A 27,874-nucleotide genomic window follows, 5' to 3' on the forward strand; every position below is an offset into this window, starting at 1 on the left:
ACATAATGGCTTCCCTACGGACATATCAATCTTTTTCTAATTTTAAAATTAATATGTTAACATCTGATATCTGATACTTAATATCTCAGGGCCAGATTCACGTAGAAGTGTGGCGGCGTAACGTATTGTAGATACGTTACACCGCCGCAAGTTTTCATCGCAAGTGCCTGATTCACAAAGCACTTGCAATGAAAACCTACGCCGGCGGCCTCCGGCGTAAGCCCGCGTAATTCAAAGGGGCATGTGCCAATTAAATTAGGCGCGCTCCCGCGCCGGACCTACTGCACATGCTCCCTTTTGAATTTACCGCCGTGCTTTGCGCGAAGTGACGTAATTTTTTCGAACGGCGACGCGCGTAGCGTACTTCCGTATTCCCGGACGTCTTACGCAAGAAGGAAACATTTTTAAATTTTGACGCGGGAACGACTGCCATACTTTATACAGCACATACGTGTGCTGTGTAAAGTTAGGGCACCTAAAACGACGACTAACTTTGCGGCGGGAAACTAGAGTAGCAGCGACGTAGCGAACGCGAAAAACCGTCGTGGATCGCCGTAACTCCTAATTTGCATACCCGACGCTGGTTTACGACGCAAACTCCCCCCAGCGGCGGCCGCGGTATTGCATCCTAAGATCCGACAGTGTAAAACAATTACACCTGTCGGATCTTATGGCTATCTATGCGTAACTGATTCTATGAATCAGTCGCATAGATACTCTGAGAGATACGACGGAGTATCTGAGATACTCCGTCGTATCTCTTTTGTGAATCTGGGCCTCTATTCCTTCAAGTGAAGCCAGGAAGTTATGTCCATTATTCGCATTTACTTGGCAGCCTAGAACCTTAAAATATTTAGGAGTTAATTTAAGAGCCCGTTTGTCAGACATGTTTCAATATAATTATCTTCCTCTCCTGAATGAAATTAAATCTGATTTACGTAAATGGACTTATATTTTTCATACTTGGCTGGGGAAAATAATATAGTTAAAATGAATATTCTACCACGTATCTTATTCATGTTTCAAATGATTCCCTTTGGAGTCACTTCTGTTTTTTTTTTCTACCCTTCAATCCTTGGTTTCCCATTTTATATGGAAAGGACAGCGTTCTAGAATCTCCCGGGATGTACTGTATCGCTCTAAAAGAGCCGGAGGTTTAGCTCTTCCTAATTTTAAAATATATTACCAGACAACAGTCTTAACTCGAATATTATATTGGAAATATGCAGGGGATTCCAGGTTGCGGGTACAGATGGAACATACTATGGCAGAAACTGATCTATCGGCTATTGTATGGCTCCCACGTAAATATAGAACCTTAGCATCTTCAGTATCGGCCCTGATGGTATCCACCTTGGCTATATGGGACTCGTTGCACTCCCGATACTCAATTACTCATGGAAATATAACTTCCCTTTGATGCCCTTGTTACACCATTCCTATTTTTTGCCTGGCTTTTTAGATAAAGGATTTAGGTCATGGTTCTTAGAGGACAAACCCCAACTTCACCATTTAATCGAAAACTCTAAAGTGAAATCTATGCGACTAATATGTGGTCCAACAAGATATATTTGGCGATACACTCAGTTATCTAATTTTGTAGGCAGTTTACCACTAAGGATGAGCTCCGGCGTGTTCGCACAGAACACGTGCAGAGCCCACCAGGAAGTCGGCACCCGCGCTGCGCTAATCACAGCCTGGCAGACATTTCCCGATCTCTGCAGCCGAGCATTGGACAATGTCTCCCTGGCTGTGATTAGCGCAGCGCGGGTGCCGACTTCCTGGCGGGCTATGCGAACACGCCGGAGCTCATCCTGATTTACCACAACCTATGTGATCATTAAACAAATTAACTAAAGTAGAGGAAATATTTTGATGAGCGGATTCTCCCCAGCATTGTATATCGCAATTTTAGAGCTAAAATTATTATTTATATATATTTTTTTAGTTCTTTTTGTATTTGTGTTTGAAACGGTAATGTCATGATCATTTAACCACATGCTTACTGGGCACCTAAACCCCCCTCCTGCCCAGACCAATTTTCACCTTTCATCGCTCTCACTCTTTGAATGACAATTGCGCGGTCATACAACACTGTACCCAAATAGAGCTTTACTTTGGTGGTATTTGAAAAAGACTGAATAAAAAAAAAAAAATACAAAACCATTTTATATTTTGTTGTAACATTTTGCAAACAGGTAATTTTTCTCCTTCATTGATGTACGCTGATGAGACTTCACTAATGGGCACCGATAGGCTGCACTGATGGGCACCGATAAGACAGCACTGGTGGGAACTGATGGGCTGCACTGATAGGCATTGATAAGGCGGCACTGGTGGGCACTGGTAGGTGGCACTGGTGGGCACTGATAGGCGGCACTGGTGGGCACTGAGAGGAGACACTGAGAGGTAGCACTGATGGGTGGCACTGAAGGGCATTGATAGGTGGCACTGGTGGGCACTGAGAATTGGCACTAAAAGGTGGCACTGATAGGTGGCAGTGATGGGCACTGATGGGTGGCAATGATGGGCACTGATCAGCACTGGTAGGTGAGACTGATAGGCAGCACTGCTAGGTGGCACTGATGAGGCACTGATAAGTGGCACTCATAGGCATTGATAGGTGCCACTGTTTTGCACTGATGGTCACTGGCAGGGGCACTGGTAGGAGGTATTGGTGGGCACTGATGAGGCGGATGTGCCTCTTCCACTCGGGACTGATTTCCCTTACACAAAAGCCGGTGATCAGCTTTTTTTTCTCCTCACGCTGTCAGCATAAGGTGAAAAAAAAAATTACTACGTTTTTGTTTACATAACGTGATCAGCTGTCATTGGCTGACAGCTGATCACATAGTAAGGGGACGGGACCGACCACTTACTTGGATCTGTGATCACCCGAGTCTCAGTGACTCAGTGATCACAGTGCGCACCGCGAATGCGCCCTGCAGATGGCGCGCGGTGAGCGTGTAAAGGGGAGGACGTCTATTTGACGACCTCCCGGCAATTCAGGTTTGCGATGTATCCGTCATTCGGCTATAGCGCAGACGTCAAGTGGTTAAGCAAGATCCTGAGAATTCTGAGTTTCCCAAATATCAGCTGGTTGGCAAGCCCAGATTGCAGGTTGCCGACCTTCCATCTGAGAGCATCAGTGTTGTAAATAAAGCCGGTGGTGGAGGAAGCAAGCAGCTTTTCAGAAAGTGCACCACACCTGCAAGATATAATAGACATCTATGGCAAAGTGCAGCTTACCGGTGGGAAAACCACAGGTACACTGCGCCGCAATAGACCACAGACCATCAGTATAAAAGCAGCCTTAGGCCCCTTTCAAGCGATCGATCCGACCCAATCGGACCCTCCATTTACTACTATGGATCGGCAGATGTAAACAGACTTTTGTCGGTTTACACCTGCCTACCTCCAATCCGATCTGCTAAAAAAACAGAAGTGGATCTGTCCCCTTTCATCTGATTGGATCAGAGAGCCCATAGAGTAGATTGGGCTGTGTCTGCTTGGCACATGCAGACTGGACACAGACCTGCCATCTGCCCACTCCGCTCAATGTGGCTCGCGACTGGTTACTAAGTCGCTTTAAGTAGCCCTCGGCCTTCAGTAGGTTGGGCACCCCTGCCCTATACCTTATGCTCATTTCACCAACATTATACCACATACTTACCTTTATTTTTCCATCCTAGGTACAGTTGTACACGCATCCACCCATGAAGAGTAAGCTGGGTCTGGGTCATGTCGGGTATATTAGATGCCTGTGTATCACATGTCTTTTACTATACATGTACCAATTGTCTATTTATATGTATGTCGTTTTATAAATGGCCACTGTTGATTGTATCTGTGCATGCATTGTATTACTCTTATCTGAACAAACACATCTACTTTATACTGCATTTACTGCTATGTTTATTGGCCCAATGGTGTCCACCTCATTTAAAGTCCCAAAGGGCAAATCTCTTTTGTTGCATATTACAGGGATGGAGGTGGGTCACCGGTGACACCAGATCCCCTTTCTTTTATAATGCCTCGTACACACGTATGGTTTCCCCGGCTATTTTCTACCGCCAGGAAATCCGAAGGCAAAGCCAATAGCCAGCTCGGCAGCTTTTTTACCCTACACACGGTCAGTTTTCCTAGCAGCAAAACTGCCATGAGAGCTTTGGCTGGGAAACCCGGCCGTGTGTATGCTCCACCGCAGTGTTTCCCATAGGAAAACTGCCGGGAAAAAGACAGCCGGGAATCGCGGCAGGAAAAAAGAGAACATGTTCTCATTTTTCCCGCCGGGATTTCCCTGCGGTTTTCCTGTCGGGGAAACTGCCATGGAGCATACACACGGCCAGTTTTCCCGGCCAAAAGTCATCACGCCAGTTTTCCCAACGGGAAAACTGGTTGTGTGTATGAGGCATAAGTGATTGGAAGTGGCCATTGACTTAGCATTTGATTGCACTAGTGTTGTGACACGATTTATAGTGCTTTTATTTATTCTTTTTATACTTATTTTGAAATTAAGCAGTGTGTGTTTTTTGTATTTATATTTTCTTAAAACTCACATTATAAATTATCAAAAATTTAGCACAAAAAATAAAATGTTTATTGTATGAAGATGAAACAAACATGTTACACATAATCCTATGATTCAAATACTTTCAGCTGTTTCCATTTTCATTATATTCTCCATGGTGTCCTCATCGTGGTTCCACGTACAGTTGGTATGTTCTCAGTATAACACCATTTTTGCCGGGTTCTGGGGTTATTTCAATATCTTCTATAGCTTTGTCTGTCTTTAGCTGAAGCTTCTGAAGTATGGTGGTAAGGAAAATAAAGATCTCCATTCGAGCCAGACCCTCTCCAAGACAACTTCTTTTTCCTGTGGGTAACAAAATAGTCTCTTATAGAAATAACCATCATACAAGAGAATTTTATATGAGTGCAAAAGCCTTCTCTAACACTACCTTGTAGGATTATATTCTTATTTCAGAGCAGTGGTGGTGAGCCGCTCTGGTTGCTATTACAAGAGAGCTGACCACCGGCTCTTAAAAAAAACGGTACCGGGATGATGCCTGCAGCTGCAGGTATCTTCTCGGTATAACCACCAAAAGTCCAGCGATGTACTGGTACGTCGCTGGACGGGAAGTGGTTAACCACTTAAGGACCGCCTCCTGCACATATACGTCGGCAGAATGGCACGGCTGGGTACAAGCACATACAGGAACGTCCTCTATAAGTGCCCAGCCTTGGGTCGTGGGGCGCGCACCCGCGGCGCGCTCCCGCGACCCGGTCTGAAGCTCAGTGACCGCGGGACCCGCCGCTGGAGTCCCGCGATCGGTCCCTGGAGCTGAAGAATGGGGAGAGCTGTGTGTAAACACAGCTTCCCCATTCTTCACTTTGGCGCCGTCATCGATCGTGTGTTCCCTTATATCACAATCAATGACGTCACACCTACAGCCACACCCCCTACAGTTAGAAACACAGATGAGGTCATACATAACCCCTTCAGCGCCCCCTTGTGGTTAACTCCCAAACTGCAATTGTCATTTTCACAGTAAACAATGCATTTTAAATGCATGTGAAAATGACAATGGTCCCAAAAATATGTCAAAATTGTCCGATGTGTCCGCCATAATGTCGCAGTCACGAAAAAAATCGCTGATCGCCGCCATTAGTAGTAAAAAAAAAAAAATTAATAAAAATGCAATAAAACTATCCCCTATTTTGGAAATTTTGAACATTTTATATCAAATTAATGTTGTTTTTTATTTTACCTATAGAGAATGGTATGAAGGCCTCATTGTTCTTCAACTGTCCATCTTCATCCAGGAAATGTCCAGGATCAAACTTTTGCGGGTGCCTAAAATATTTTGGGTCCTTTAGCACAGAAGTAATCAATGGGGAGACTGTTGTACCCTAAAATGTAAGAAGTTAAAAACACATATCAATAATGCAACTCATTAATTTCAATAATAACAACCTGCCACATAAATAATTTAATTTGACCTATTTACTTATTACTAGTTACTCAATTTTTGCTAAACATTTTTTTCTTGAGATTGCCATTGCTGACCTACCATTCTGCACATGAGAATTGCCTGAATGTCATTCTGATCTTCTGGATCCAATACCTTGAGTCATTAAAGAGGAGCTTCCGTCAGGGACCCAAGAGGTTGCAGGTGGGGGGGGGGGGGGGAGAACTTCTGCCCTGTTGGACTCAGTGGTCAGAGCAAAAATGGGTAGCGAATACCTGTCAAAATTAGGTACATGCCTAAGGAGAGTCAGGATGCCCACTAACACACAGCTCCTTTCTCTCAACGTAGAGAGCGTCCTGACTCTCCTGTTGTCCAAGGGAGGGGGCAAGCACGACACTCCACACCAGGGAGAAAGCCTCGCATTACTGTGTGGAATTAGAGACAGAAGAACAGGAAGTGAGGATTTCTCAGAAGAAATAAGGACATTTAAAAGCAAAATTAAAGGATGAGGTAAGTGAAGGAGGACTGCACTAAGGTAAAGGAAGCTATTTAGGAAAACATTTTTTTACCTTTACAACCCCTTTAATTTTTCTCAGCTCGTCGTACGTCTTGTACGTCACCGCGTTCTTGACGTTCGGAATTTCCGACAACATTTGTGTGACCGTGTGTATGCAAGACAAGTTTGAGCTAACATCCGTCGGCAAAAAAAATTCACGGTTTTGTTGTCAGAAATTCCTATCGTGTGTACGCGGCATTCGGGTGTGTATCACTGCTGTGGACCATTTAAATAGGACCCGTTACTGTCTTGTGTTTACCCTTAATTAATGAGCTCTTAGTTACCGTGATGGTGGTTATTCCTCCTACAAAATGCTCAGACTGAATCTATAGCAAATAATCTCCAGTGAGGGTATTCAAAATGGTTTTGAGTAACAAACCTTGCAGCTCAGGGATCTAATGTGGTTATTAAAGTGGAGTTCCACCCATTGTTTTATGTTTGTCTGTGCTGCATGCTCTAAATCTCATAGTGTTCAGAATGGACAATTTTTATTTAATTTGCTGCTTGTAAATACCTTTATTTTGTAGTCCTTCATTACTTCCTCCTCCTTATTAGCCTAGGCTATTTGCAAGGGTTTCTGGGATAGGCATCATGTTTCCCAGTAGTCCTTGCAAACCTGACTGGACTGAAACCTATTACATTTCTTGTGCACTGAGCATGTGCGAGATATGCAAAGCTGAAATCCAGGAAGTCATACAGTCTGGCTTCATGATGCCCACACTTAAGATGGCCATGGTCTATTTCTAGATGATAAACTATCTAAATGCTGTAACAACCTAACAAAACGGACCCTAGTTTACAGACTAACTTTACTAGAATACATTAAGCTTGTGTATTACAGGGGTATTTATATTTAAAAAGTGAAATTGTGGGTGGAACTCCCCTTTAAGAATGTAAATAACTAAGAAGACAAAGAACATAATAGCCTGGGGCCAGAACTGAGGAAGCTTTAATATACATGTGGAAAACAAACACCCACAGTGGAAACAAGAATGAATGGCCCATCAAGCCTTGGTGACAGGGAGTCTTTACTTTGGAAGGAGGGCAGAAAATCGAGAATGTGCTTTTGCACATGAACAGAAAATGAATGGTAGGCTAGTTAAAGCGGTGGTTCACCCATAAAAACGACTTCCCCCTATTACACTGCCCCCCCGCATTACAATACGATTATGCCTTTAATTTTTTTTTGGCTCCTGTACATACCTGGGTACAGCTATTCACCCGTGTCCTCCGGGTTGCGAGTCCCGCGGGAGTGGGCATTCCTAACATGGCGGTGATTGACGTTTTGACTAAAAAACGAGCTCCCCCCGTCGCGTAAGCAGCGTCACGATTGGCGGAAGGAGCCGAACGGCGAGTCGGCGCTATACTGCGCCTGCGCATCGCAGTTCGGCTCCTTTCGCCAGTCGTGACGCGGCTTACGCGACGGGGGGGAGCTCATTTTTTAGTCAAAACGTCAATCACCGCCATGTTAGGAACGCCCACTCCCGTGGGACTCGCAACCCGGAGGACACGGGTGAATAGCTGTACCCAGGTATGTACAGCAGCCAAAAAAAAATTAAAGGCATAATCGTATTGTAATGCGGGGGGGCAGTGTAATAGGGGGAAGTCGTTTTTATGGGTGAACCACCGCTTTAAGGCTGATGGCTTGATAGGGTAACTAAACGACACAATGGCCTCCAGTCTTCAGACAAGTTCCCACTCTCCCTTCCTACCTTTCTGCAGTTTGTTGTCACAACTTCAGTGGTTGTTTTTTTAGCATGCAGTGTTTAATGTCAATAGGTTTTATTGAAAGTTTAAAAGTAAAACAAAACCAAAAAAATATATCAGTAGTGAGAACTCTCTATACAAGTAGATGTAATAATATACTGTTAGTAAAGGCATAAAAGCATAAAACAGCAAAAAACATAAGAATAAGAAGAAAGTGGGCTCTTTGCCAGAAAGAGAGGGGGGAGGGGAGGTGTATGGGAAGATGGTAGAAAGTAGCATGTATAGAGAAAGGAAGAGGGGGAGGGAGGGGTGCATAGGACAAGAACAAAGAGGAAGAAGAAGAGGAACAAGAACAAGGCCAGTCATAATAATTCTGCTGATTAGTAAGGGAACAAGGGAGAACCATATAGTAGTGTGTTATCAAACCTTAAAGGGGTTGTAAAGGTTTGTTTTTAATTTTCTAAATAGGTTCCTTTAAGCTAGTGCATTGTTGGTTCACTTACCTTTTCCTTCGATTTCCCTTCTAAATGCTTTTTTTCTTTGTCAATTTCTCACTTCCTGTTTCTCCTCAGTAAGCTTGCCCCCATCATCCGAGCCATTCTGGCTGGGGGTTAGTCAGCCAGAACAGCTTACTGAGGAGGAACAGGAAGTGAGAAATTCAGACAAAGAAAAAAAATTTAGAAGGGAAATCGAAGGAAAAGGTAAGTGAACCAACAATGTACTAGCTTAGAGGAACCTATTTAGAAAATAAAAAAAATAACCTTTACAACTCCTTTAAATTGTACATCTAGGGTTGTCATAATATCATAACTGTTATGCCCTGTACACATGATCGGTTCGTCTGATGAAAACGGACCGATGGATTTTTTCATCTGATATCCGATGAAGCCGACTTTCATCAGTCTTTCCTACACACCATCGTTTAAAAATCCGATCATGTCCAACGCGGTGACGTAAAACACAACGACATGCGTCGACTTGATTCTGAGCATGCATGTATTTTTGACCGATTGATTTCCCCACAAACGATATTTTTTTTTCTATCGGATTTTTAACCATACGAACATTTTAAAACAGGTTCTATTTTTTTTCACCGATGGGAAAAAAACTACCACCAAAAGAAAGCTCTATTTGTGGGAAAAAAAGGACGCCGATTTTGTTTGGGAGCCATGTCGCACGACCACGCAATTGTCAGTTAAAGCGAAGCAGTGCCGAATCGCAAAAAGGGGCAAGGTCCTTAACCTGCATAATGGTCCGGGTCTTAAGTGGTTAAAGGGCCCAAAGACAGAGAGTGTTTTGGACCTGAAGACTTAACAATTTTTCAAAATATTAACAAGGAACATACTATGTGGCAATGTTAGAATCTTGAACTTTTTTATAAACATAGCACTGAGAGAAGGCTACTAACTTAGAAGCAATGGTATTCCACTCATTTAGAAGGTAAACTGCACAGAATGTCTAACCTTTGGTATGTTGTGCCCTCGGAATACTGTATCTTTGCTGGTTGAGTGTGGAAGTCCCAAAGGAGTTATGTCAGCAAATCTCAGGATCTCATGAATCACAGCATTTGTGTATGGCATCCTAATACGATCTTCCATTGAGGGTAATCGACTCTGCCCAATGACGTTATCTATTTCTTCTTGCATCTTTTCTGTGCAGACACAGAACAAAGCAATTATAGTGAGCAAAATAAATAAAAAATAAATAAAAATAATGCTTAAATAATCTGTACATTGAGTTAAACAGTTTATTCCCTTTAAGAGAGTGACCTGGTCTCATTTTTTGTGGCTGCCTCCATAGATATATATGAAGCTTATTTTGTAAGTTTTTTTAAAACATTGAATGCAAACAATGCTATAGATTTAAGTGCCAGTAGTGAAACTAAGGACAGATATAGGGGTCACAAAACAAGCATTGATAGAATATGTGATTGGACACACTGAAAAGTTTCTAGATAAGTCTTCCTTCAAAGTTTTTACCCTAAAGGAACCTTTGAATCTTTTTTTAGTTCTCAGGGAACTAATTATTATTATTAGTATTATACCTACAGCTTATAATACATAAGCATGACTATTAGGTTTTTAATAAAAAAATAAAGAATGGGGCGTACACTTTATGAAACTAAACAAATAATAATAACCATATAATGAAAATTTGGGTCAAAATAGAAGTGACTCCATAGATTGGTGGGGAGTGTAGAAGTGGCCCCTTTCATGGATGGTCAGTGTAGGCTGGGGATAAATCAGCTAATTCTCTCTGGAGAAATGGCATGGTGTCTTGGACTTGTGGCACTTCAAGACTAATATAGCGTACTCACAATCGGAATTTCCGACAAGAAAACCATGGATTTTTTTCCGATGGAATGTTGGCTCAAACTTGTGTTGTATACACATGGTCAGGGGCGGACTGACCATTGAGTCACTCGGGCACTGCCCAAGGGCCCCATGCCACTAGGGGGCCCCATCAGGGTTGCCAGGCTCAGTAAAACCAGGGACAGTATGTAAAAATCTATGTACATCTGTACATCTGTCCCTGATATGTCCGAAACCGACATGCTTTTGATGTGAAAATCCTGAGATTTTAGCTGCCCCCGCCTCTGCACTGCCTCATGGCGTGGTGGCCATCTGTAAGCCCAGGGGCCCCATAATCTTTTATTGTCCGGGGGGCCCCATGAGTTGTCAGTCCGCCCCTGCACATGGTCACACAAATGTTGTCAGGAATTCCGAACGTTAAGAACATGGTGATGTACAACACTACGAAGAGCAGAGAAAAATGAAGTTCAATGATTTCGAGCATGTGTAGGATTTTTGTGCGTTGGAATTACATACAGACGATCAGAATTTCCAATAAGAACTTTTCCCGTCGAAAAATTTGAGAACCAGCTCTCAAATTTTTGCTGTCGGAAATTCCGTCAAAAAATGTCAGATGGGGCCTACACATGGTCAGAATTTCCGACCAAATACTCACCTCAAACTTTTCTTGTCGAAATTTCTGATCGTGTGTACGCGGTATAAAACTGTTCATGCACTAATCGTTTTTTTTTTTTTTGTCCTGCAGGCTGAACAAAAAGAAAAAACAACAGATTCTTCCATCCACACTATACAATGTGGATGAATAAATCTCCCACTGTGCTTCTTGTATTTTGAAAGCTTCAAACTTCAACTTTTGTTGAACAGATTATGATCAACCACTGAGTAAATGTTGTCTGATTCTTCAGGATCAAGCCAACTCTCACAGTGTATGGCCAGCTTTAGACTAATCAGTGATTGTTTCCCTTTCTCAGTACCCATTCATTACTCAAGTTTAGGTGTTGGCAGTTATAGTTAGCTTGTCTGCCACTAGATGGCTCTGTTCCCAGTACTGTATAGTATAGTTGTGAAAAGTTGTAATTGGGTATTATGTCCCCTTTCAGAAAAGCCCTCCTTAGTGATATAATGGATGTAGTTCATGGCCATATAAAGGGGAAGCCTTGAGTGAGTCAAGTCATGGGAGCAAAACACCCTAAAGATGCTAAAATGTAATCTGCTTCAGAACTTATTTAAAGGGCCCTATGCAAGAATGAAGTCCCAAGCAAGGTGGAACAGCATTGGTGAGTTGTGATAGAATGCCTGTGCGCAGATGTCCCGCAAGCAGAGGCAGTTGGCGCACACGAGTGTGCAGAAGCGCGATTAGCTGCACGTGGACACGCGTGGGCTCGTTGTGAAAACTCTTGACGCCAGATGAGCTATTTGAAGGGGACTGATGCCCAGGCTCCTTGCTGTTTGGTTTACAGCGTTCCCTGAGACCCCTTGCTACCTGTTGAAGTTCTGCCTACTTGTTCCTGTGACCCCGGCTTGTTCCTGATTACCCCTGTCTTCCGCCTGCCCTGACTTCGGCTTGTCTGACTACGCCTTTGGCTTCCCCCTTTGGTCTGCCTGCTACCCACCTGTTGATCTGGCCTGAACCATGACTCCGCTTCTGCTTCTGAATCTGTACCTGATCCGCCTGCCTGTGTATGACCCGACCTGCCTGGACCAGCTTGAGCTCCGAACTACGGAACACTTACTCCGCTGACTACTGCACCCGGCTTCCAGTTGCCTTATCTGCAGCCTGTGTTCTGCTCCAGTCTTCACTTGCGCTGCAGGCATCCCCGCAGAGTCTCCTGAAGTTCAACTCAGCTCCTGCACCAGTGTTCCTGCCAGGCACTTGTGCGACTCTGCACTCTCGAGCTCCCTGTCTGCACATCAGGGGTTCCTAAGTCAGAGGTGTAAAAGAAGCCGCTCCCTGCATACCAGGCTCTACTGGATGGTAGAGCCCTGCATACCGTAGCACATGTAGCATACCATCAGCACATGTAGCATACCATCAGGTACGTTACATGTGCCCTGTAGTGCTCCCAAGGAGAGGACGTGCAACGGGCAGATGGTTTACAAACTATGTGCTTACGTTCTCCACAGAAATGACAACTACAGGATCTCTACCACTGTGTATGGCATTCCACACCAAAGAATTCTGCTGGTATGTGATGTCAGCTGTCATGGAAATCTTTCTGAAGTTACAAGAAAGTTCAGAAAATGCAATATGGCAGAGGGTTGGATCAACAACAGGAGGGTAGCTGTCCTATCCAAGAAGAAGCGGGGCAGGGACTAACTCAGTATGACACCAATAACTGACAAATGCTAGTCCCCCTTACATAGGTGGGTAGATTGCATACGAAAGTCACACAACTATGGTTGAATCTTTATTCTGTCCTTGTTTGTTAGTGAAATAACAGCCTGTCAATAGACAAAATTCAAACCCTTTTTATTCTTATTTTTTGTAGTTTTTAATAGGGATAATTTCAGCAGTTTTATGGTGTTTTTATTTTAAAGCAGGTAAGGCCATACTGCTGCTATATAGGACGTAGCACTACAGATATCAGGAAATATAATGTTACTTACTTGCCACATCCGGGTGCTTGAGCAGGATGAGAAGACCACTCTTCAGGGTGGCACTGGTTGTTTCAATTCCAGCATTAAAAAGATCTAACACTGTCATAAATAAGTTCTCAAAATGGAACTCAGTGTTTGGCTTGTCCTTATCCTGTGGATGTTAAAATGACAAGTTGTTAGTTGCTACCAAAAATAGAGTGAATCTCTAGTTAAAGCCTTTTCCAGTTTTAGGGAGATCGGAGATGGGTTTTCATCTCACTTCCTTCTCCAGTGACCACACAGGAATACATCTCAGAAAATGAAGGGAATCCTCCCTAAACCAGCACAAAGAGCACTTAAAAACTCACAGTGGTTCAAACCTTTCCTAATGCTATCAAAAACTAGCAAAAGTCTCATAGCTGTCATTCCATTTTAGATGTAAAAATGCACCATGACCAAAATTAAGCATAGTAACTAATTGGTTAGCAGAAATCACCTCTTCAATCTTTATGAGAAAGCTGTCAATGAGGTCTCGTGGGCAGTTCATATCGATAGTCTTCTTATGATGATCTACAGACTCCGAAATAAATTCTTTGACTTTGCCGAAATTCCTGAAGACTTTCTGGTGAGGACCAGGGATGTATGGTGATATATTGGGAAATAAATTCACCAACTGTTAAAACAAAACAAAAAGTTTAAGGGTGAGATAAATCTATGGTAATATATGTTTACAGCATGAATGTTCAAGACTAGTAGAAATGCAATTTTTTTAACAACTAAATTATGTGGATCGGATTTTTCGACAACAATGGACAGACGGACGTGTTTTATCGGACAATCCGACCGTCTGTATGCTCTGTCGGACAATTGTTGTCGGAATTTCCACAGACAAATGTTCGCTGTGCATGCTCTCAATTTTTCCAACAACAAATGTCTTACGTCGGATCATCCCATCATGTGTACACAAGTCCATCAGACTAAAATCCAAAGTACAAACATGCATGCTCAGAACCAATGCTAAACATCAGACAATAATAGCAGAAGTTGCCCAAAGGGTGACGGTAAAGAGCTTCTGCCGTGTGTATGGATACCAAGTTCACGGCCAACGCCCCCTTCGGACAAAAATCCATGGAAAAGTCAGATGGAAGTCCGATCGTGTGTATGAGGCTTTAGTTTTCAACAGCTTGAAAACCAAAAACAAGTCTGTACATGGAAGAAAGATCTGTCCTTGTGTTCTAATGGGAGCTATACTCAGCATATACACTGTTCTCCCATTTAATAAAAAGTAGTAAATGTGGTATTTGCATTTAAAATATTTTTAAAACAAAACCTTTTTTTTAAAGTTTTGGATAGAGTTTGCCATCTGTGTCACACTAGGAAAAATTACTTTCGCTTCCTTCAGGTAAAGTAAATTAGCATTTAGAAAGTTGTCTCCAGTGGGAAACAAAATTTCCCACTGGAATATCCCCACACTATTCTTGTTCCAGTGAAGGAACACAATTCTGGGTCTCTCCTTATTTTCAGTGCTGGTGATAGTGGTAAACAGGACACACACTATGCCCAGAAAAAAATAATTTGTGATCATCCTCATTCTAGCCAAAGCTACTTTTAAGTAGGACGGTCCAAAAAATGGACACTACCACTTTATTTGATTTGAAATTTTTTTCAGGGACTCACATATTATTTTCTCACTAAGGAGTAAGGGACAGGGTATAGGTTCTTGGAGATAACACTGAAGTCTAGTGGGAGGTTGTATAGCTATGAAGATCTATCCGCCCAATGCATTGGATAGAAAGGAACCTCTACTTTTGATCAATTTTGTAAAATGCTTGAGAAAGGTCTAGTTTTAGTTAAAAGAATATAGAGTTCATTTTCCATGTCAGAAAGTTTGCTTCTCAGAGGGTTCAGGGGTTAGAGGACTTCTCTCTTTGGACCATGTGCACTTTTATATTTCACTAAGCACTTTTTGGCTGTTCGTGTATTTGATTTATCAAATTAAACTAGTAGCAAGAGAAGTATGAAGGCTTCCACTGCAAACTACATTCTTAAAATGCTAGCTGAAAAAAAACCTTTGGGGCAGATCCACAAAAGAATTACGCCGGCGTATCTCTTGATACGCCGCGTAATTTCAAATTTTGCACGTCGTATCTTTGTTTTGTATCTACAAAACAAGATACGACTGCATCTGGGATCGATCCGACAGGCGTACATCTTAGCACGCCGTCGGATCTCAGGTGCATTTTTTCGGCGGCCGGTAGGTGGCGTTTCCGTCGATTTCTGCGTCAAGTATGCAAATTAGCTAGTTACGGCGATCCACAAACGTACGTCCGGCCGGCGCTTTTTTTTACGTCGTTTGCGTTCGGCTTTTTCCGGCGTATAGTTACCCCTGCTATATGGTGGCATACTCAATGTTAAGTATGGCCATCATTCCCGCCTCGCATTTTGAATTTTTTACGTCGTTTGCGTAAGTCGTTTGCGAATAGTTGTAATCATTGGCTTGTTCCGGTTTAATTTCGAGCATGTGCACTGGGATACCCCCATGGACGGCGCATGTGCCGTTAAAAAAAAACTTTGTTTACGTCGGGTCACAACGTATTTGCATAAAACACGCCCCCATCACATCCATTTGAATTCTGCGCCCTTACGCCGCCAAAGATACACTACGCCGCCATAACTTACGGCGCGAATTCTTTGAGGATTCCAAAAAAAAATAATAAGTTACGACGGCGTAGTGTATCTTAGATACGCTACACCCGACGCAATAATGCGCCGATGTACGTGGATCTGCCCCTTTGTATTTTTTCTTGAGCCTTTCTCTATAAATACACATGGCAGTTGAATGTTTTTCCATAGCTCTTTATGTCATACATAAAAGAAATGGTAAAATTTGCTATGATCTAAAATCTAAACTTTGGGAGAATATACAGTTTCCATCAGATAAATCACAGGCATTCTGTGAATTTACTTACAATACCCCATGCAGAGGCAAGGGTGTTTAAAATCTCCTTCAGCAAGAATAAAAGGTTTGTGAACTTTTCATCTTCGTAGTCAAAGCGTTCTCCAAACACTATAGAGCAGATGACGTTTGAGACCCCCAAACGAAGCAAATCCGTTGGATCAAACAAGTTTTCTAGGAAAAAGACATAAGTAATCAAATACAAATTCTAAAGCTTACAAGATAGAGAACCCATTGGACAATGGAGCTCACTCATCAAAGCATCTGAAAGAATTGTCTGTTGTCTTTACCAACCAACCAATTTCCTTTTTTATTTTTTCAGTACTGGCTAGAAATCCACAGTGAAAATTTGATTGGCCACATTGACACAGGGCAAAGCCTGAATTACACGCTCAAGCCCTGTACACATGTCCCAGAATCTCGGTGGTTCTTTTGAATGGAGTGTGTGTACACTCGTCCGGCATGAGATTCTTGCCAGGAATCTCGTCAGGAAAAACAATGTTTTTTTCCTGGCACAAACGCAGTGACGTCATCGGCTTCGACGAGCAGGCACTCGTCACATTCTGTGCCATCGCCGCCATCTTGCTTCACCCTACCTATGCCTTGGAAGCTACAGCGTATGCATCAAAGTTATTGGAGCATGCGCGGGTTTCCATGGAGAGGTAAGTATACACACGCTCGGGTTTCTCGGCAGGAAAACACTGCTGAGAATCTCACAACGAGAAAATAGAGAGCAGGTTCTCTATTTTTCTCATCAAGATTTTGGGCAGTTTTCTTGACAAGAAACCTCAAAGCCTCGTACACACGCTCAGTTTACTCGGTAAGAAAGCTCTGCTAGCAATTTCCTTGCTGGTTCTTGCCGAGAAAACTGTGCGTGTGTACGAGGCTTTACTGTGTAAACATGTTCCGATTTTCTGAGAAATTAACCTGTGATACTGCTCTTCAGAAAGACTCAGCATTTAAGCATAAAACACCAAAATATTTTAAATATTTAACATTCCAATGCAATCCCTGTAATCTCCTCAGGGTTGTTTTCCCAGTTAAAGCGGAATTCCAGCCTGTACAAAATAGAAGGCCAGTACAGTGCTGAATTTTAATATAAGGACACTAAGGCCCCATACTCACGAGCAAACATGTCTGCTGAAACTGGCCCGCAGGCCAGTTTCAGCAGACATGTTTGCTCGTGTGTGGGCGCGAGCGGGCCGAATTCCAGCAAACATTTGCCCGCCGGGCCTTTTCCCAGCGGGCAAATATTCCTGGACTTGTTTTAAAACAGCCCGCTGGAATTCAGCCCGCTCGGACATGTACGGTTGTCAGTACAGACCTACCGTACATGTCCAGGCGCCCGCCGTCCCTCGCATGCGTCGAATGACTTCGACGCATGCGTGGAAGCATTTTAAAGGCGGGCCGCCCACGTCGCCGCGTCATTGTCGCGGCGACACCGCGTCATCGACGCGGCGACACCGCGGACACGCCCCGCGTATTGTTTACGCGCGGACTTCTGTACGATGGTGTGTACAACCATCGTACAGAAGCCCTCTGGCAGACATGTATGGTGAAAACGGTCCGACGGACCGCTTTCACCATACATGTTTGTCCGTGTGTACCCGGCCTTAGCTGTCCAGAAATCCCGTGAAGTCGCCATTTAAGCTGATTTGTCCATTGGCTTCGGGTGCATGCGCGTGAAGCCTTATGCCGTGTACACACAATCAGATTTTCCGTTGGAAAAACCTTTGCCTGCATACACACACGGTCACACAAAACTTCAAGAATGCGGCGATGTACAACACTACGTCGAGCCGAGAAAATTAAGTATCATGCTTCCGAGCATGCGTCAAATTGTTTCTGAGCATGCATCGGAATTTTGCGCTTTGGAATTGCTACAGACGATCGGATTTTCTGATAGGAATTATATCTGTCGGAAATATTGAGAACCAGCTCTCAATCTTTTGTTGGCAGAAATTCCGACAGCAAAAGTCCGATGGAGTATTCACACGGTCGGAATTTCCGTTCAAAAGCTCACATCGGAATTTTGCTGTCAGAATTTCCAATTGTGTGTACGGGGCATAAAGGCTTCGTTGGCGTTTTCCTACTGCGCATGTGTGAGTCACGCTGCACTTTCTGGATGGTCTTGTCATCTTCTGGTGTCATCTTCCACACACAGGTCCCAGAAGGCAGCGGGGGGAATGAGGAGAGGCCAGAAATTATGGAGATCGCCATGCTGAGAGCTTACCAGGAAGTGTCAAAACCAGGTACCTGCTTCCCCCAAAAAGTTCCAAATGTGGCAGTGGAGGGGAGGAGGGTGCGAACAAGAGGAGCTTCCTTTTGGGTGGTTCTTTGCTTTAAAAACAATTCCATTCACTCTCCTGTTACTTCATTCAGCAGTGTGAGTAAGAAAAGAAAACCTTGCATAAAAAAGTTGCCCTCGTATTAAAGTTGCCCTTGTATAAAAGTTGCCCTAGTAGGGCATAGGACGGCCCTGGGCCAATCAACAAGCACCAGCGATGTCACGTGAGGATAGGGGGGACAAGGGTAAGGGATCCCTCCCCTGAGGAAGTCACATGATTCAGTGATCACTGCCCTTATACAGGGGAAATATCTAGCTGCATACTGCTGTGCACTGGTGCATTTTGCATAGGGCCATGTGAGTTTTCAGAGTTTCTTTTTAATAAGCCGATAATAGATTGTAAACAAACAAACTGAAATAAGAAGTGACAAAATCCATATCCCTTCGAGTTTCTGACGTCACAGTAGAGGGGAAGGAGTTCCCAATCCTTCCACTCTTCACAGTGGGACGAGAGAGCCCTGGAGGTGGCGGGCAGCAGGATGGGACCCCCTTCCACTGCCTGTAAAAGCAATAAAGTGATCAGGCGTCTGAATAGCAACTCGGGTCACTTTTACCTTGTGCAGAATCACCTGCAGCTGCAGCCATGATCCTGTTATCACCACCACTCTCTAAGCACGTATTTATACAGTATATATATATATATATATATATATATATTAATATTATATACACAGGACCAGTTGGTATTTTAGTCAAACGTACAAATAACACAATTAGAGTTTGTAGGTACTTAGTAGTACTGCATTATTTGTTTGACATGTCCATCTTCACTGACCTCCATTCTTCCTGAATTGCTCCACCAGGAAGTGGGCCTCTTCCTGGATCCGCTCCGCAATTCCTCTTTTTCCCATTCCAAAATTCCTTAGGGTGGTCAGTGAGAATCTGCGTAGCTGTTGCCAGCGTTCCCCATTGCTCAGTACAATTCCTGTAGAGGAAAGCGACATTAGCGACATAGTTAGTCAGGTTGAAAAAAAACACAAGTCCATCTAGTTCAACCAATAAAAAATAAAATTATACAATCCCATATACACAATCATATACCCACAGTTGAAAGCTTTTGTAAATAACATTTAAAGTAATGCCCTGTACACACGATCTGTTCGTCTGATGAAAACTGTCCGATGGAAAGGATGAACCGATCGTGTGTGGGCCCCATCGTTTTTTTCCCATCGGTGAAAAAAATAGAACCTGTTTTAAAATTTTCTGATGGTTAAAAAACCGATAGAAAAAAACGATCGTCTTTGGGGAAATCCATTGGTCAAAAATCCACGCATGCTCAGAATCAAGACGACGCATGCTCGGAAACATTGGACTTAATTTTTCTCTGCACGTCATTGTGTTTTACGTCACCGCGTTGGACACGATCGGATTTTTAACTGATGGTGTATAGGCAAGACTGATGAAAGTCAGCTTCATCGGATATCTGATGATAAAATCCATCGGTTCATTTTCATCAGACGAACCGATCGTGTGTACGTGGCATTAGAGTCTGCAAAAGACTTGAGACTGGGGCAGAGGTTTACCTTCCAGCAGGACAACGACCCTAAACATACAGCCAGAGCTACAATGGAATGGTTTAGATCAAAGCATATTCATGTATTCGAATTGCCCAGTCAAAGTCCAGTAGTCATAAGTCATAAGTACCAAGTCATAAGTACCTGTAATCAATAAATAAGGCAGGGTTTGACTCAACCTACCAAGCTTTGTGTCAAATATCACTTTTGGATTCATTAAAAAAATAAATTCACGCACACAAAAAGCTCATTTGATTTTGACCTTAAGGCAATTTGTGTGATGGAATGATATTCTGTTTAACTTACCATAATCTTTGAAAAGCGCAGTGGCGAAGAAAGTGTTCCCTCTTGCACTGAACACATCACTGTGATCCAGCAAAGCTTCCTTCACACAATCATAGCCAACCAAGTACACCAATGGTTCATTGCCTATGTAGATGGTGAGCACCGGTCCATACTTCTCACTCAGCTGGAAAAGAGCAATATTGGTTTAAAGGTTGGAAATGTTTGGCCAAGCCATGAACCTTAAAAGTCCAAGTGACTAAGTGCAATGTGATGTGAACCACCCAACTTAAATTGAGCAATATACAGTAGCAGATTGAATTGTATGATCCTAAGTTTATGAACAAGTGCATGGTGTTGTCTTACCTCCCAACTTTTCGAGATGGGAATGAGGGACATCTATTAAAAAAAGTATGTAGGCTTAGGACACACCTCCTGCTACGCCCCCTTAAAGCAGAATTATAAAAAAAAAATAGTTAAAGGGGTTGTAAAGGTTAGTTTTTTTATTTTCTAAATAGGTTCCTTTAAGCTAGTGCATTGTTGATTCACTTACCTTTTCCTTTGATTTCCCTTCTAAATGTTTTTTTTCTTTGTCTAAATTTCTCACTTTCTGTTCCTCCTCAGTAAGCTTGCCCCAGGGCCGATCCTAGGCAGGGTGCACAGGGTGCATTGCACCCAGGCTCCTGCAGAGGTGGGGGCGCCGAACATCTAACAGACTCTCTAACAGAAGCCCTCTCTGTGTCCATCAGAGGCCCCCCTCCAGGTCCCAATAAAGTACTCTGCTTCTCTTCCTGTATTTTGTTTATTGTTAAGAGATCACGTAAGGATCCCAGATTAATGAAGACTTTGTGGGGGAGCATCTCTGTGGTTGAGTCATTGCCATAGAAACATTTGTAAGTGGGAGGAGTTGGTAAAATTACGACGCCCATGTGGGAGCGCCAGAAATATTTCTGCACCCAGGCGCCTGTGACCCTAGAATCGGCCCTGGCTTGCCCCCATCATCCGAGCCGTTCTGGCCCTGTACACACGACCGGTTTTCCTGACATGCCAAAACCCAACGTTTTCTCCAGACGTAATTCCACTCAAGCCTGCCTTGCACACGTTCACCAAAGCGCGGTGACGTCCAACGTGTATGGCGACCAGTTTTCCCAACCAATCTCATTGGGAAAACCGGTCGTGTGTACGAGGCATTAGAAGGGAAATCGAAGGAAAAGGTAAGTGAACCAACAATGCACTAGCTTAACCACTTAAGACCCGGACCATTATGCAGGTTAAGGACCTTGCCCCTTTTTGCGATTCGGCACTGCGTCGCTTTAACTGACAATTGCGCGGTCGTGCAACATGGCTCCCAAACAAAATTGCCATCCTTTTTTCCCCACAAATAGAGCTTTCTTTTGGTGGTATTTTATCACCTCTGAGGTTTTTATTTTTTACTTTTTTGCTATAATAAATATCCCCCAAAAATATATATAAAAAAAAAAAAATTCCTCAGTTTAGGCCGATATGTATTCTTCTACCTATTTTTGGTAAAAAAAAATTGCGATAAGCGTTTATCGATTGTTTTTTGTGCAAAATTTATAGCGTTTATAAAATAGGAGATCGTTTTATGGCATTTTTATTAATATTTTTTTTTTACTACTAATGGCGGCAATCAGCGATTTTTTTTCATGACTGCGACATTATGGTGGACGAATCGGAAAATTTTGACACATTTTTGGGACCATTGTCATTTTCACAGCAAAAAGTGCTATAAAAATGCACTGATTACTGTGAAAATGACAATTGCAGTTTAGGAGTTAACCACTAGGGGGCGCTGTAGGGGTTAAGTGTGTCCTCATATGTGTTTCTAACTGTAGGGGGCGGGGCTGGACGTTTGGCGTCAGTGATCATTTTTCCCTATATCAGGGAACAGACGATCACTGACATTGCCACAGTGAAGAACGGGGAAGGTGTGTTTACACACACATCTCCCCATTCTTCAGCTCCTGTGACCGATCGCGGGACACCAGCGGCGATCAGGTCCGCGGGCGTGGTCACAAAGCTTTGAACCGGGTCGCGGTCGCGCGCGCGACCCACGGCTGGGCACTTAAGGAGGACGTGATTGTGCCCAGCTGTGCCATTCTGCTGATGTATATCAGTGTTAAGCGGTCCTTAAAGGAGTTGTAAAGGAAACATTTTTTTTTGCTCAAATTACTGTTTACAGGGTATAGAGACATAATAGTTAACTGATTCCTTTTAAAAATGATTAAAAATAGATAAAAAACAATCATATAATGTACCTTTAGTTTCAGTTTCGTTTTTGCATGTTATCCTGCCTCTGTGCTGTACAGAGCCATAGAGAAGTGAGGGTTTGAAAAACGAAACTAGAATCTCCCAGTACTGTGGTGATCAGGAAACAGACAACCAGGAAGTGTCCAGAACAGAGCATAATTACAGCAACATCAGAGCAAAAACGAACAATGAGGACATGAAACCAGGACTGCAGTAAGGTAAAGGAAGCTATTTAGCTAAAAAAAAATTCCTTTAGTGACCCTTTAAGTGGTTAAAGGAACCTATTTAGAAAATAAAAAACAAACCTTTACAACCCCTTTAACCAGTTAAGCCCCGGACCAATATGCAGCCTAAAGACCCAAGGTGTTTTTACAGTTCGGGACTGCGTCGCTTTAACAGACAATTGCGCGGTCGTGCGACGTGGCTCCCAAACAAAATTGGCGTCCTTTTTCCCCCCACAAATAGAGCTTTCTGTTGGTGGTATTTGATCACATCTGCGGTTTTTAGTTTTTGCGCTATAAACAAAAATAGAGCGACAATTTTGAAAAAAATGCAATATTTTTTACTTTTTGCTGTAATAAATATCCCCCAAAAACATATATAAAAACATTTTTTTTCCTCAGTTTAGGCCGATACGTATTCTTCTACCTATTTTTAGTAAAAAAAATCGCAATAAGCGTTTATCGATTGGTTTGCGCAAAATTTATAGCGTTTACAAAATAGGGGATAGTTTTATTGCATTTTTATTAATTTTTTTTTTTTACTACTAATGGCGGCGATCAGCGATTTTTTTCGTGACTGTGACATTATGGCGGACACTTCGGACAATTTTGACACATTTTTGGGACCATTGTCATTTTCACAGCAAAAAATGCATTTAAATTGCATTCTTTATTGTGAAAATGACAGTTGCAGTTTGGGAGTTAACCACAGGTGGCGCTGTAGGAGTTAGGGTGCACCTAGTATGTGTTTACAACTGTAGGGGGGTGTGGCTGTAGGAATGACGTCATCGATCGTGTCTTCCCTATAAAGGGAATGATGCGATCGATGCGCCGCCATAGTGAAGCACGGGGAAGCCGTGTTTACATACGGCTCTCCCCGTTCTTCAGCTCCGGGGAGCGATCGCGACGGAGCGGCTATAAACAAATAGCCGCGCCGTGGTCCCGGATCGCTCCCCGAGCGGACCCGACCTCCGCATGTAGCGGGGGGGGGGGGGGTCCCGATCGGACCACCCACCCGCTAATAGGCAAGGACGTACATGTACGCCCATGTGCCTGTACGTGCCATATTGTGGACGTATATGTACATGCGGGGGTCGGGAACTGGTTAAACTCACAAGTGCTTCTATTTACCACTACTATTACTTTATTTTGGCTTTTGGAGATTAGAAATGCCGCAATTTTAGAAATTGGATGAAAGGTTTAGCACTGGGAAACACCTTTTGAAAGATAAACAGTGCATTTTATATACAACTATGCAGTTTTTTCTCAAACAATAGGTGCTGGAACTCAACCACAACCCCCCAAAACTCCTATATCCACACACACCCCCAAATCACATCAAATAGTGGGTGTGGTCAGTCAAATTTCACGAACAGTAGGAGGGTCTTAAAGGTGCATTAATTACAGGGTGCAGAGTTTAGGGGGGTTACATACAGAGTGCAGAGCTGTCACTTGTAAACACAGAAACCTGACTTTGTGTTTACAAGTGATTGTGGTGAGCAGCCTCTGGGCCCCTCCTCCTTGCCGAGTGCCCCCATAGCAAGCCGCTTGCTGTAGGGGGCACTGATGCATGCTCGCTCCCAAGCTGGCTCCCACTGCCCATAAGACACAGAGGGCCATATTCTCAAACAAGTTACGTAGGCGTATCAACAGATACGCCTACGTAAGTCCGTTTCCTATGTTTAAGTGTATTCTCAAACTGAGATACACTTAAACATGCCTAAGATACGACAGCCTGCGCCGTTGTATCTTAGGCTGCAATATTTACGCTGACCGCTAGGTGGCGGTCAGCGTAGAATATGCAAATGACTAGTCACGCCGATTCTCGAACGTACGCTTGCCCGCCGTAGTGTTTTAACGTCGTTTCCATAAGCGATACGCGGCGTAAAGATAAAGATGCCCCCTAGGTGGCGTACTCAATGTTAAGTATGGCCGTCGATCCCGCGTCGAAATTTCAAAATTGAACGTCGTTTACGTAAGTCGTCCGTGAATGGCGCTGGACGCCATTTACGTTACAGTCAAAACAAATGACGTCCGTGAGACGTCATTTAGCGCAATGCAAGTCGGGTAATTTACCCGACGGAGCATGCGCATTACGATCGGCGCGGGAGCGCGCCTAATTTAAATGATCTACGCCCCCTGCCTGGATCATTTGAATTAGGATGGCTTACGCGGGTGGACTTTACGCGATGCCGCCGCAAGTTCACAGGTAAGTGGTTTGGGAATCCGGCACTTGCCACTTAAACTTGCGGCGGCGTAACGTAAAGTACATACGTTCCGCCGCCTGAAATGTATGAGAATATGGCCCAGAGAGCACAGTTTAGCCCTGTTCCTGCCTCACTGGCTGTGATTGACAGCAGCAGGAGTCAATGGTTTTTGCTGCTGCACCTCAGCCAATCATGAGGGAGAGACCCAGGAGAGCCTTAGGTCTCGTGCACATCACTGGATCGAGATCGGGCTTAGGTAAGTATTAGAGGGCGCTGAAGGGGGAATTTCTGCACATTGAAGGTTTTTTACCTTCATCATGGAATGCATGAAGGTAAAAAAAATTCAGCCAAGCTATGGTTGGATACGTCACATGTGCGCTAAATGTTTTTTATACCCTTGGAATTCCCTGATTATTGTGCATTCTTTGTATTTCTCTGGTACACAAAACTAATTGAAGAACACCTATAATTCACAACTTGTTTGTTTTTTGTCTGTATGATGCACATGCTGTTCAACTGTAACCATTTACCTGTTTTTGATTTCAAAAATTTAGGGGGAAAAAATAAAAATTCTATAGCCTCCTCACCCTCAGCCTTTCTCACTTCCTGTTCCTCCTCAGTAAGCTGTTCTGGCTGACTAAACACCGCTCAGGTGATGGTGGCAAGCTTACTGAGGAGAAACAGGAAGTGAGAAATTCAGACAAAGAAAAAAAACATTTAGAAGGGAAATTGAAGGAAAAGGTAAGTGAACCAACAATGCACTAGCTTAAAGGAACCTAGTTCGAAAATAAAAAACAATCCTTTACAACCCCTTTAAAAACCCTTTCACGCCGAGCGTACGCATATATGCGTCCTCGGCTTTTCGCTGCAGGCATCATCCCGGTACCGTTGTTTAGAACGGGCGATTGGCTATCCAGACATAACAACCGATGCGGCTAAAAGCCACTCGGTTTTTATGCCGGAAGAGCGGGAGAGGACATCTCCCCCCTACCGCCGCCTCTCGCCGCTCTGACCGGGCCTCCTCCATCCGGCGCATTCAGTGTCCTGGCGGAGACTGAAACTAAGCCGTAAATGGCTTTGATTCAGTCTCCAAAATTGAAACACGGAAGCAACGTCATGACGTCACTTCCGGGTTTCTCGGCTGCCAACGGCGCCGGATTTAAAAAAGTACACAGTATTCAGAATCGCCGTTTACGGCGATCTGAATACTTTGAAGTGCAAAGGAGGGATCGGGGGTCTTTTAGACCCCCGATCACTCCATAAAGAGTACCTGTCACCACCTATTACTGTCACAAGGGATGTTTACATTCCTTGTGACAGCAATAAAAGTGATTAAAATGTAAAAAAAAAAAAAAAAATGTAATATTATAAAAATAAATAAAATAAATAAGAAAAAAAAATTTAAGCGCATTCCTCCCCACGAGCTTGCGCAACAAAGAAAACGCATGCGGAAGTCGCGCCCGCATATGAAAACGGTGTTCAAATCACACATGTGAGGTATCGCCGCGATCATCAGAGTGAGAGCAATAATTCTAGCACTAGACCTCCTCTGTAACTCTAACCTGGTAACCGTAAAAAAAGTTTAAAGCGTCACATATGGAGATTTTTAGTTACCGTAGTTTGTCGCCATTCCACGAGTGCGTGCAATTATAAAGTGTGACATGTTAGGTATCTATTTACTCACGTAACATCATCTTTCACATTATGCAAAAAAATTGGGCTAACTTTATTTTTAAATTTTTTTTTTATTCATGAAAGTAAATTTTTCCCAAAAAGTTGCGTTTGAAACACCGCCGCACAATTACCGTGAGACATAAAATATGGCAACAATCGCCATTTTATTCTCTAGATTCTCTGCTAAAAAAATCTATATAATGTTTGTGGGTTCTAAGTAATTTTCTAGCAAAAAATATGGATTTTTTACTTGTAAACACCTACAGTAGGGCCAGATCCACAGAAGAATTACGCCGGCGTATCTAGTGATACGCCGCGTAATTTCAAAGTTCCCGCGTCGTATCTTTGTTTTGTATCTACAAAACAAGATACGACTGCATCTGGGCTCGATCCGACTGGCGTACGTCTTAGTACGCCGTCGGATCGTAGGTGCATTTTTCCCCCGGCCGCTAGGTGGCGTTTCCTTCGAAATCCGTGTCGAGTATGCAAATTAGCTAGATACGGCGATCCACGAACGTACGTCCGGCCGGCGCATTTTTTTACGTCGTTTGCGTTCGGCTTTTTCCGGCATATAGTTACCCCTGCTATATGAAGCGTACTCAATGTTAAGTATGGCCGTCGTTCCCGCGTCGAATTTTGAATTTTTTACGCTGTTTGCGTAAGTCGTTCGCGAATAGGGATTTGCGTAGAATGACGTCACCATCGTAAGCATTGGCTTGTTCCGGTTTAATTTCGAGCATGCGCACTGGGATACCCCCACGGACGGTGCATGCGCCGTTAAAAAAAACGTAATTTACGTCTGGTCACAACGTATTTACAAAAAACACGCCCCGATCACATCGATTTGAATTGCGCGCCCTTACGCCGCCAAAATTACACTACGCCACCGTAACTTGCGGCGCAACTTCTTGGAGGATAAGGAAAATACGCTGTAAGTTACGGCGGCGTAGTGTATCAGAGATACGCTACGCCGGCCGCAACAATGCGCCGATGTACGTGGATCATAAATAGGCTTAGGCATAAAAGGGTTAATTCCCCATATGGTTCCTTCATTCCTTACCTTTATCAAAGACTGGGGCATTTCTGTGGTGCTCACATGCAGAACAGTGCCTAATAGGGGCAATGTGGGGGGTCCAGGAGGCAGTTTTTGGCTCCTCATCTTCTTCTTCCATGAGAAAAAATACACTACGAGACTGACACAGACAGCCAGGAGAATGGAGCCCGTCACTCCCAGCTCCATTTTTACAAACACTGAACAGAGGAAGTGTTATGTATGCA

At 43.5% G+C, this 27,874-nt stretch overlaps 1 protein-coding gene across 1 annotated transcript; it reads right to left on the reverse strand.

The window, feature by feature from the left end:
• Positions 1–4,577: 4,577 nt before the first annotated feature.
• LOC120913349 (cytochrome P450 2A5-like) lies at positions 4,578–27,874 on the reverse strand. Its single transcript, XM_040323224.1, has 9 exons — positions 27,657–27,874; positions 20,248–20,410; positions 19,203–19,352; positions 16,094–16,254; positions 13,621–13,797; positions 13,155–13,296; positions 9,699–9,886; positions 5,772–5,913; positions 4,578–4,876 (listed from the first exon to the last, which is right to left on the reverse strand). The coding sequence occupies exons 1-9, from the start codon at positions 27,834–27,836 to the stop codon at positions 4,695–4,697; spliced, it is 1,485 nt and encodes a 494-aa protein (XP_040179158.1). The 5' UTR covers positions 27,837–27,874; the 3' UTR covers positions 4,578–4,694.

This window comes from Rana temporaria, chromosome 9, assembly GCF_905171775.1.
Source record: "Rana temporaria chromosome 9, aRanTem1.1, whole genome shotgun sequence".
NCBI classification, from domain to species: domain Eukaryota; kingdom Metazoa; phylum Chordata; class Amphibia; order Anura; family Ranidae; genus Rana; species Rana temporaria.

What these genes read in the sequence shown, in the direction of transcription:
- LOC120913349 (XM_040323224.1), bottom strand. Translation starts at nt 27,836, where the DNA reads ATGGAGCTGGGAGTGACGGGCTCCATTCTCCTGGCTGTCTGTGTCAGT. An exon ending in TGCGCTTTTCAAAGATTATG is followed by an intron (nt 19,353 to 20,247) that starts GTAAGTTAAACA and finishes TTTCCTCTACAG; the next exon opens with GAATTGTACTGAGCAATGGG. An exon ending in TTCTCATAAAGATTGAAGAG is followed by an intron (nt 13,297 to 13,620) that starts GTGATTTCTGCT and finishes TAACATCCACAG; the next exon opens with GATAAGGACAAGCCAAACAC.